We start from the raw sequence: 12,001 nt of genomic DNA, 5'->3' as shown, positions 1-12,001 counted from the left end.
ACTGGTTCTTTATTGAGTTTCTGGTTTTAGACCCTAGAACCGTCCCATCTCATTCAATAATCTTTCCCAAAATTAGCACCCAGACAAGATCTATCTGTTCCAGGTTTCAATGGGTCGATCAGTTCTTAGACAATTTCTGGTTCCGGTCCCAAATCGATATCCTTAGCCCAAATCCGAGAGGATGACAGTAAATTTGGTTTGTTACTGGCAACCAATAAAACAGAATCTAGAAGGGTATTTTTGAAAATACTAAAACCTAAGAAGATATTTGTGAACCCAAAGGAAGGGGTGAATTATTCCATTTCACCTCCTCCCAACTCCACCACCATGCTATTGTTATGGCGGTGGCCGACAATAGGAATTTAGAAAGCACGTGGGTGACCTATGTTGTGTTTAAGAAGTAATCATCTCTTTGGTCCTGGTAGAGTTCGCTATCCACTTGCCACCACCATCGCGCCAAAGCATTAGCAACTTCATAAACCTTGGAGATCTAAGACATGGCAAGGACAGAGTGTTGGATTTGTGGGTTTCACTAATCTAGGTGATCCATTGGGCCCATAGTGGTTAAGCCGCTCAAGGGGATAAGTCTAATCCAATATATTGTCGAAGTAGATTAGAACTAAGGTGGTACTATAAATAGTCATTATGGTCCTTGAAGTTACCATTATGTGAGAATACAATTTCACTCATAGAATTGAACTAAAAATCCAAGTGGGAGACAATAGAAAACCTAGAGGACGGAAAATCTTGGAGGGACTACGTTCATGTTCTAAGATCTTGCTAGTACTCAAGAGAACCACACCCATGCTCAACAGTTATCAATGGTTTCTCCATTTAAGACCGTATTTGTGTTAGTATTCTACACACTAAAAGGCAAGATCCTCTAGGGTTTTTCTTCAACTTAGAGGCCATAGAAAGTGCAAGTGGAGATAAAGCCCATTCGCAAGCTTAGAAATTAACCTAACTTTTTCTTAATCATCATTATTATTGATCTGTTTGCATGTATATTTAGTCTTATTATAATTAATTATTAGTATCTTGATCCATCTTTTTCTTTTTACTACCTTAAATACCATTATGCCTTGTTGTTTATGATTGGTCAACACTCCAAAACCCTAGTTCATGGTCTTTACCTTACAATATGGTTTGCCTTAGAATTTGTCGTGCTTTAGAAGATACAAAGGTCGTCCCTATTTGAGATGTGTGATTGTTCCTAAATCTAGATGGAATATTAAAGTTCAAGTGTAGGGGTTCCTCAATTAATGTGCTCTAATTGAAAGAGGGTTTGTGTTTTTGTAGTTATTGGAAGCTTTAAATGGTAATTTTTCAAGTTAATTTGAATTTTGGATGTATATTCACTGTAAATACCTACGAGACACAACTCCTCTACTAGGGTAACTTAGGGATTTAAAGGCTTGTTGCAAGTGTTAAATGCAACCGTGATTCCTACGAAAGTGATTTAGGCTTTTTCTTTTGTTTATTTATTTATTTGTCTTGCTCGAGGACGAGCAAAAGTCAAGTATGGGGGAGTTTGATGAACACAATAATGTGTGAAATCTTAGGGATATAAGTGTACATTTTGCCCTGCTTTGGATAGTACTACTTCTGTTTTTCTTGTTTTTTTTAGTTCCCAAGTCTACAAGAGAAAGTGCTTAAAGTGAATTAAGAACCGGTCCAAGCTTGAACTAAAAGGTGGGACCCACTTATTGGTACCACATCCTCTCTCCTATAAAATCCTGAAAATTATTCTCTCTCCTTGCCACCTCACAAGATCTTGAAAATGATATGTAGATATTCCTTTCTGATTTAGTTAAGATTGCAAGATATTGGTTAATTTTGCAAAGAATGAATAGAATTTGTTAATTTTGGAAACAAATTCTCTCTTTTCTCACACAATATCTTAGAGAATGAAGATTTTTATCAAGATTTTATTTTATTTCTTTTCTTAAAGAAGACTTGTAGAAGGAAGGAGATAAGACCAAAGCCCTATAAAAGCCCCTTCCTCCCCTCTCCTAGAAGGATTATTTCTCTTCTCTCTCCCTCTCTCACTCTCCTTAGTTTTAGTTCTTCTTTATTTTTGCTTTAATCACTTTTGTAATAGTTTTTAATGTCAATTAATGCAAGCACTCTTTTATTTTTATTCAGCCTTTTATGTTTATGAGATCGTGAGCCTGTGATTTCTTAGAGGTATCAAACTTAGCTTGTATATCAGCCAAATACTCAGAAATAGTATCCTTTTTAGCAACACTATCCTTAATAAACTCAGGCAAATCACTTTTAATAACAGCCAAGGACTTCCTATTTGCAGTGACCCACTTGTCATAATCTCCTTTCTCAGTTTGGGTACTAGTTGCAGTTGGTTCAGCTGGTTTGGTGGTCCTAGTACATAGGTCTAGGTCCTTGAGAATCATGTAGACCTCTAAGTATTCCATCTATTTGTTGAAATTATCCCCAGTAAACTTAGGAATATCAAGTACACCAAAACTAGAAGACATCCTGTTGAATATTTCAATAAAGAATATTCTATTCAACATACAGACATATATGTAAAAGAATAAGCATGTAACAATTAGCAAAATTAAACATTATATGCTCAAGTATCAATTACTTCATGAGTGTCAACCGGAACTACATTCCTGACCTTTGGGTCTGAAACATACTGGTCCACTCAAGTTTCTGCTATTACTGTGAGACTTCTTCTAACTTTCGAGAAGTACTGTCATCTTTGGATGGACAACATCTTCTAGGTTGAGAAATCCCTAATTTTTTTTTTATTTGCTTTAACTTTAACTTTTCTTTGATAATGTCACATTTGGGTGAACATTAGCAACCTTGCTACCAACCATTATTCTCTGTCTTTTCAAACAAAGAAGACCTTTGATTTGTATTCTATTATAATAAGGTTGAACTTTACCACTTTGGTGGATTCGACCCAATCTTACTGCAATAGTCTACAAATTCATTCTGGCAGCTAAAAGTGGGATTGTTTAACCATGAATAAAAAAAAATATTCATAAACAAAAGCATGAACTACATTACCAAGAATAAACAAGTTCATATTCTGATATGCAAGTAATGTATGAGTTGACTGAGCTTTTTGGTAAGCCCAATGTCTCGGATTTCTATCCCAGTCTAGCTCGCTTTGATCTGCAGGGCGCAGAGAGAGACATGAAGGCTATGTTCTTGCGATTTGACTAGATCTTCGATTCAGTCATCGATCATCGGCTGAAGATGGACGGACAGGACAGGGAGGAGTGCCATGATTTTCTCCACTTTCTTCTGAAGCTCAAGGACGAAGCAGATTCTGAAACCCCTTTCACCATGCTCCACCTCAAGGCCTTGCTTATGGTAAGCTTAATTTCTGTTATATTTATTAATGGTTGTAGCTAATTAATTGAACAAATGAACCAGGACATGGTGGTGGGTGGGACTGACACGGCCTCAAACACAGTGGACTAGGCGATGGCAGAGATGATGAACAAACGAGATACAATTAAGAAGGTCCAAGAAGAGCTGGACAGAGTGGTGGGAAGAGAGAACATAGTTGAAGAGTCTCATCTTCCCAAACTACATTACCTGGCGGCGGTGACGAAAGAGGTGCTCCGCCTACATCCAGAGCTCCTGTTGTTGGTTCCCCACTGCCCAAACTCATCCTACACCATCGGGGGTTACTCTGTTCCGAAGGGTGCCAGGGTCTTCGTGAACGTGTGGGCAATTCACAGGGATCCTTCTCTTTGGGAGAACCCTTCAATGTTTGAACCAGAGAGGTTTCTCAACGATAGATGGGATTACAATGGTAACGATTTTAATTACTTTCCATTTGGGTCTGGGAGAAGAATATGTGCAGGGATTGCAATGGCAGAGAGGACAGTGATGCTAGTGTCTGTTGCACTCATTCGACTGGAGATTGCCTGAAGGTGTTGCAGAGGTTGATCTTTCTAAAAAGTTTGGGATCATCTTAAAGGCAGCAACCCCACTACTTGCAGTCCCCACACCGAGATTGCCAGATACAACTCTTTATTTGTAGGATGAAATTGTTCAAATGGAGGAACGATGGGATCAGTTAGATGGTGTTCGTCGAATGGGTCACATGTCAATTTGATGATCCTCCATTCTGTATCTTTGTTCTAATTGAATTCATGTGATTCTGTTTGTTTCGTTGTGATTACATATGAAAGGTTTATATGAAACTGTTCAAGTAAGAATCGGTTTGTTCTGGTTTTGAAAATGGTATTTCTTCCATTCAATTCGGTGCTCTCCGTGAAGTGGGGATAAGACGGATTCAACTCCTCTATGGTATAATATGGTGTTTGCGCACATCCAATGACTATAAACATCTTAGCATGGAGCTTAAGGGGGTGTTTGGTTCGGTAAATCTTTGGGACGACATTCTTTAGAATGATAATTCTTAATTTTTGGAGTTGTTTGGTTCTACTAGGATGACCCTCATAAGTGAGCATCCTACTTCCCATGAATGACTATATTACAAAGGATGTGTTCTAAATATGAGTTTACCTCAACACTTAAACTCAGATTTGAACAACCTTTTTACCACCTAGCATAAAAGGAGAAAACGGAAAGACGTTCTCTACGGAAGTCAATATCTCAACCTACAAGAAACATGTACTAGCCTTAAGGCAACCAAACGATTTTTCAGAAATAAACATAATTCAGAAGAATGTCTATCAAAAAAATTAATATTCATATCTGATACATATACTATTTAATTTACCAAATCAAATACCCCTTTAAGTAATCACACGCAGCTTAAGGCTTTTCTAAATGATGTTGAATGCTCGTCAAATATCGTATTGTGGCAAAGACTATCTGACTTGATGACCCTACAATAGGGGGGGTATGCATTTGATATGTTAACTGCAAAAATATTAATATAATACTACAAAACGAAAACTTATAATAATAAAGACAGGTGATGCTCTGTTCCCATCCTAAACCACAAGATACGGTGTTATTTTACCAAAAAATACAATGTAAAACTAAAATGAAAACATATAATAATATAAAGATAAGGTGATGTTCCATTCCCATGATGGCATGATCCACTACAGGATACAATATAAAACTAGAAAAAAAAAATATATACCTCTGCCTAATGAGCATTCAATGACTGGGTGCAGCTGCGCAGAGAATCCGGGCTCAAAAGTCATTCTTCGAGACTCTTCTTCATGTATTGAATAAAAGAAGGAAATTGTACCCAAAAAAATAATTATAATAAATAAAAAGGAAAAAATCATCTTAAAAACGTAACATTGTCTCTATGCCAAGTCACGTCAGAGGGCCTATTACCCCATATGAGACGTTGAAAATTATGTGTGTTCCCATTGATTTCTATATTGGTTTGGTGTTGAAGCCATATTGTCTTCTACTTAATTTTTTAAGGTAAAATATAGTATAAAATTAAGGATAAAAATCAGCTTTATTCGAGACTCTTCTTTTCAAATCGCTACTTTTTCTTTTTCTTTGAACTATAATGCTCAATGAAGTCAGGATTCAACCAATCACACATAGATGGCTAATGGTGAATATTAGTGCAAAATCCTTCCTTCAGTGAGGATCCTACACAGCAAAGATTAGAAACTGATTCAGAAGGAGCTCCGTGAAGAAGGCTCTAATGCCTAAGTTAGAACTCCACTCAGAATGGAATCCTTTTATTAAAATCCTTTCTCTTATTAGTCTTACCCCCTTTGATTTGTCACAAATCCTTTATATAGTGGTTCTCTTGTTCTTCTGATTGGCTAGGATGTCCTTTTCATGGTCGACGTGGATTCTTCATTCGTTGGTGAATTTTCTCCTACTTGCTGTTGAGTTGGTCAATTTTGTACTGATTAACTTGACCATGGCTCAACTTGATTAAGTAACATTCTAACCAATCACACATAGATGGCTAATGGTGAATATTAGTGCAAAATCCTTCCCTCAGTGAGGATCCTACACAACAAAGATTAGAAACAGATTCAGAAGGAGCTCCGTGAAGAAGGCTCTAATGCCTAAGTTAGAACTCCACTCAGAATGGAATCCTTTTATTAAAATCCTTTCTCTTATTAGTCTTACCCCCTTTGATTTGTCACAAATCCTTTATATAGTGGTTCTCTTGTTCTTCTGATCGGCTAGGATGTCCTTTTCGTGGTCTACGTGGATTCTTCATTCGTTGGTGGATTTTCTCCTGTAATGATTAACTTGACCATGGTTCAACTTGATTAAGTAACATTATAACCCTCATCTGGTTAGGTTAAGGGACAGAGTTAAGATAAAAGGCGAATATGTCGTGCTTATGCTGACGTGGACCTCTTCCTAGCATAAAGCAAGATACTAGTATGTCAAGCACAACAATCACTAGTTCGTGTCAAAGTCAAATCTTATATGCTGACCATAAAGCTCGGTTTAACTATTGTCGACCAATCGACAAACGTACTATACTAATGGTATATCAGTGAAAATGAGAAATGAAATTAGGTTGTGAAGCAAGGTTGAGGGGAGGTTAAGGAGATCTAGAGGTGGTGGGTAGGAGGGGAATTGCAGAAGAGTGAGGAGTGAGGAGAGGGATGGGGGGGGTAAATAGGGTGAGTGGGACGAGAGCAAAGTAGAGTGGAGGGATGGGATCGGGGAGTCAGAAAGGTGGTTAAAGGGTAGATACAAAGGGCTTAGACGGTAAGAGGGGAGAGGGTTTAGAGTAATGGCCGTGCAGTTACTGTTTCCTCAGTAGCCAGCGAGAAGCTACAAGAAAACGTAAGGGATGAAGCGAGGTTGCAGGAGATGTGTTTGAAAGCTTGAAGAAGTAGCTTGTGGTGATGAACTCCAAGAAAGAAACAAGAACTGAATACGAACTGAACTGAATTGGTTCCGTCTTAGTTTCAAGTTTTGGAACCTTTTATTGATTTGGTTTCGATTTGATCACATGGTACCTTGAACCGATCGAAAATCAAATCGTTTTGTTGGACCATTTTTTTATATATCATCACCACATCAATATGAGATGCGAAGACCATATAAATCATGGGCTCAGGTAGCTAAATTTGCAGTTCTGTGGGGCATTTTTTTGGGTAAAAATGTCAAAAATCACAAGAAGGTGAGGTCCGAATGCAAGGGGCAGCGTCTGGATCCTTTCAAGCGGCAGGGCAGCCCAAAGAGGCAACCGACAGGGATGCCGGATGCATACCCGGGTCCTCCTAGCTGCCAGATGCCCAACCGCTGGAGAGGATCTCGATGTCTCCATTTTAAATTTCCTCTCCCACTCGCTGGCATTAGAATAAGATTATAAGATTCAGTGCCAGGCTGCCAGCCGATTACTTGTGTTCATTGGGGGATAAACTAATGAACACAGACCGGGACAAAACGATTTCTCCGACCTTGACTCCCAGTCCCGCTCCCCCTCTCCCAGTAGTCATGAGCAGCCTCTGTAATATCCGGTGGTGGTGGGAAGCAAGCAATCAGAAGGACCAGTTCAACCAAACACCAGTCACCCTCACCCTCCTCGTCCTTGCCCTATTCTGGTACACATGGTTGCTCAAGAAATCAAGGAACCAAAACCATCCATTGCCGCTAGGGCCACGACCACTGCCACTCGTAGGGAACCTCCCCTTCCTGGACCCAGAGCTCCACACCTACTTTGCTAAACTGGCTAGGACCTACGGTCCCATCTTTAAGCTCCAGTTCGGCAATAAGGTGGGCGTAGTTGTAAGCTCTCCATCCTTGGCTAAGGAGGTCCTCAAGGATCAGGACACCACCTTTGCCAACCATGACCCGCCAATAGCAGGACTTGTCGCCACATACGGCGGCATTGACATAGCATGGAGTCTGTATGGTCCGCAGTGGCGGCTGCTGCGCAAGGTGTGCGCGCACGAAATGCTCGGCAATGCCTCCCTCAACACAGTTTACCATCATCGCCGGCAGGAAATCCGTCGGACCATCTGCCATATATACAGCAATTCTGGATCTCCAATCAACGTGGGTGAACAGATGTTCCTGACTCTGCTCAATCTAATCACCAACATGTTGTGGGGTGACACCCCCAAGGGCGAGAGGCCCATAGTGCAGGAGCAGAGTTTCGGCAAGTCATCCGCGAGATGAATGAACTTCTGGGTGAGCCGAACTTCTGGGTAAGCCCAACGTCTCAGATTTCTATCCAAGTCTGGCCGCTTTGATCTGCAAGGCGTGGAGAGAGACATGAAGGCTCTGTTCCTGCAGTTCGACCAGATCTTCTACTTTTTCATCGATCATCAGCTGAAGATGAACAGACAGGATGATTTTCTCCACTATCTTCTAAAGCTCAAGGATGAAGCAGATTGTCAAACGCCTTTCACCATGCTCCACCTCAAGGCCTTGCTTATGGTAAGTTTAATTTCTACTGTATTTACTGTACACCTGTATCTACTATGACCACTGAGATGATGAAATCCATCCCCTTCCACATAAGCTGCAAACAAATATCCTTCCATCACTCATACAGCTAATTAATTAACAAATGAAGCAGGACATGGTGGTGGGCGGGACTGATACAACCTCAAACACAGTGGAGTGGGCCATGGTTGAGATGATGAACAAACAAGAGACAATGAGGAAGGTCCAAGAAGAGCTGGACAGAGCAGTGGGAAGAGAGAGCATAGTTGAAGAGTCATCTTCCCAAACTACATTACCTAGCAGCGGTGATGAAAGAGGTGCTCCACCTACATCCAGCACTCCCAGTGTTGATTCCTCACTGCCCAACCTCATCCTGCACTGTTGGGGGTTACACTGTTCCCAAGGGTGCCAGGGTCTTCATAAATATGTGGGCGATTCACAGGGATCCTTCTGTTTGGGAAAACCCTTCAATGTTTGAGCCTGAGAGGTTTCTCAACAATAGATGGGATTACAGTGGTAATGACTTTAACTACTTCCCATTCGGATCCGGAAGAAGAATATGTGTAGGGATGGCACTGGCGGAGAGGGCCGTGATGTATGCACTGGCGTCACTGTTGCACTCATTCGACTGGAAGATTGCCGGAAGGTATTGCAGAGGTTGATCTTTCTGAAAAGTTAGGGATCGTCTTAAAAGGCAGCAACGCCACTACTTGTAATCCCCACACCAAGATTGCCTGATAAATCTCTATATTTGTAGGATTGAGATTTCAACTGTTCAACTGTTCAACTGTTCCAATGGGGGAGGGGAATGATATGATCTGTTAGACAGTGTCTTCATTCTAATTGAATTCATGCATGGAACCAAAAATCCATAAGTTTCACCATGCAAAATGGATATAAACGGTTCACAACAGGTCCATGCATCCATCTGTAAAATTTAACGCTGAAGAATGAAAGTGCCACCATGTTCAATTCAGAATTTCAGAAAGAAATTAATTAAAATGCCATTAGAGAAACTATAGAACAGTAGCTTCATGCTTTTCTGAAGGATGGGATCAACTTAAAACCACTTCCTCTGCTCACTTGGGGGGCTGAAATTTTACAAATGAGATCAGTTGGTGACTGGTTGTGAAACATTGCCAATCACTATGGCATTAGGCTGTAAAATAGTTTATTCTATTGAGAAGAATTGCAATAGTTGACTAATACAATTATCTATAAACAAAAAAATTTTAAATTCCTGACTATAATAAAAATAAAAGTTTATAGATTGTGCAAACAGAAAATATTAGCAGTTCTTTTGAACCCTGACAGTAGAAACAAGAAGGGAGAAAGAATGCTACAGGCTGCATAGCATACGCTAGTGCTTTCCTCTCTCTATCTCTCGCTTCCCTCCTATGACATGATATATTTACTGCTGTTGTGGGAGGAAATAAAAATAGACACAAAAAGTGCTAACATACGCTAGACAGCCAACATGGAACTCACTCCCAAACAAAATATACCACATTTACTATTCCAACAAGGATCTTATTAATGAATCTACAACTTTAGCAGGATATTGATTTGGGTGAGTTCCTTTAAAAACTGTCCTAATCAGCTTTGAACATTCAGATAGCCTCACATTCCAGCAATAATTAGGGATGACAAAGGGTGATGAATTACAATCCTTCAGAATTCATTTGTTTAAAATGAAAAAAAAAATTCTGAAAAATCAATTTTCAATAATAAAATTTAGGGCAAGAGATGGTTGCCTGGTCGCATGGCCCTGCACCAGCGTGGAGGCCAATGAGAGCTCATGCAGGGGTATCAACATGAATGGGATTTTTTATTTCAAAGGGGGTGGGATGGTAATTTCACATGCTCCAGTTTCTCGTTGCAGGAGCCACGCGACAAGCACTTTATTTTTCCCTAAAATTTATTTTATATTTCTCTGCCGTTAATTGTACATGACGGGGGGCATATTTGGGTGTGGTTGATTTAGGAAAAGAATCCAACCATATGATATGAGTGCAGTTATATATTAGTGACAATTATATAACTAAAAAATATATCTTCACTTTTTCGGGCAAGGGAGGAGATAGACAACATCCAGAAAATTAAATGGGAAGTTGCTTTCCAAATTTTTGTACTGCATTCGGTAAAATAATTTCTACATTTCTATTACTATAAATATTTCTATTGCTTGAAGACAATTCCTATAAATTTTTTTTTTTTCTTATAGGGAAAACACTGTAAAATATCTTCCATTGGAAACAAATGGAGCCAATGAATTTGCCTTGAAGGGAAAAAGTTTTTGATTTCTGAATATAACAATACTTTAAACTTGTCTACAGCTTTACAAGGGAACTGATATTTGAGCATCAAATGCACCATGATTGTCACTGATCCTATGTCAAGATTTGTTGCGTAGATCCATAAAAGGGCATGGAAACCAAATCACTAAAAATGAAAAAAGAAAAAGAAGGGAAAAAAAAAAGCGTAGTAGCATCAGAGCAATAAAGAAATCAGGTAAAACTTTCTAATAAAGCCAGTCAGTCTCACCTATGAATAGGAATACTCCACGTTAACCACACCCACACCTACAAGCACACCAGAAAAGAAAATCTGGGGGGTGGGGGTATCTTACATGTTTGAAGAGATCACATCTTACATGATCTTGTCCAACATTACAGTTCCAGGCCCTGAGAAATAAAAAACAAAGGAAGAAAATAGTGAATTTGTTTTTTTATTTACGCTACCACACCCACTGGGAAGCAATACTGATTCTCATTATTGCATATATTGATATATCAACAAATTAACCATTATCAATTAGATCTAACCATAGGCATAGAAGTTGAAACTAACCACCAAAGAAATGAAAAATTACATTCCTCTGAGATTTCTGATTATTGTCCATTACCTCCCAGCAAAACATTCTGTGCTATGGCATAAAGTCCTGTTGCAATATGATGTTTTAATTGTAAAACAAAATTTTCCGCAAATATCACTATAGCCAAAAGTTCATCCCTTACCTCTAGTCTCCTTTATTTCTTAATTTTTACTCATCTCCTCAGACATAACCACGGCTACCTATCAAGACCTAAGCCCCTAATACAATTAATTTGGTCCTCTTTTATTCAAGAGAATAAGAGAGAGCCAATTCTCCATAAGAAACAAATTTCATAAAGTTAATAAAAATTATTTCTTGAACAAAAACTAAAAATGAAAATTGAAAAACAAAAAAATGAGTAGTTCATGTTCAGCACATACTCCTGCATGATGATGATGACACTACTTTTACCCCTGCAACTATCACGAACTTAAGCAGCTTAAACATTGGGAATGCAAAATTGAAGCCTTCAGTTATTCATTTTCCAGTCTAGTGGTTCCCCTTGGCTGCACTTACATTGAGTTCCTTGCCAGGGCATAATGAAGGGTAATACTAGAGAAATCTCCACAAGAATGAAATATTTGAAAGTGGACACCAGAGTGTCTTAGTGACATGGGATACTAATGCAAATTGATCTCGAACCAGTATAAACCAGCGAGAGATATCAATTGCAACAGTGGCACATATGGGGACAAAACAATATTGATAACAGAATTTTCTAACACTTCTTTTTACACATGAAATAAAGAAAAATCGAAATATGCGAAG

The 12,001-nt window shown here is 39.1% G+C and overlaps 1 protein-coding gene and 2 pseudogenes across 1 annotated transcript; all 3 read left to right on the top strand.

Annotated features, from left to right (window-relative positions):
* Positions 1-2,987: 2,987 nt before the first annotated feature.
* LOC122082196 lies at positions 2,988-4,027 on the top strand (annotated as a pseudogene).
* A 3,158-nt stretch (positions 4,028-7,185) lies between these two features.
* On the top strand, positions 7,186-8,162 carry LOC122081819 (angelicin synthase-like). Its single transcript, XM_042649146.1, is given in 2 exon segments — positions 7,186-8,041; positions 8,044-8,162. Coding segments are annotated over 2 exon segments (828 nt in total). The 5' UTR covers positions 7,186-7,332.
* Positions 8,163-8,184: 22 nt separating this feature from the next.
* On the top strand, positions 8,185-9,277 carry LOC122081821 (annotated as a pseudogene).
* Positions 9,278-12,001: the final 2,724 nt, after the last annotated feature.

Source organism: Macadamia integrifolia, chromosome 6 (genome assembly GCF_013358625.1).
Source record: "Macadamia integrifolia cultivar HAES 741 chromosome 6, SCU_Mint_v3, whole genome shotgun sequence".
NCBI classification, from domain to species: Eukaryota; Viridiplantae; Streptophyta; class Magnoliopsida; order Proteales; family Proteaceae; genus Macadamia; species Macadamia integrifolia.
Note: the sequence above shows the minus strand (reverse complement) of the source record. Positions and strands in the feature narration are given on the sequence as shown.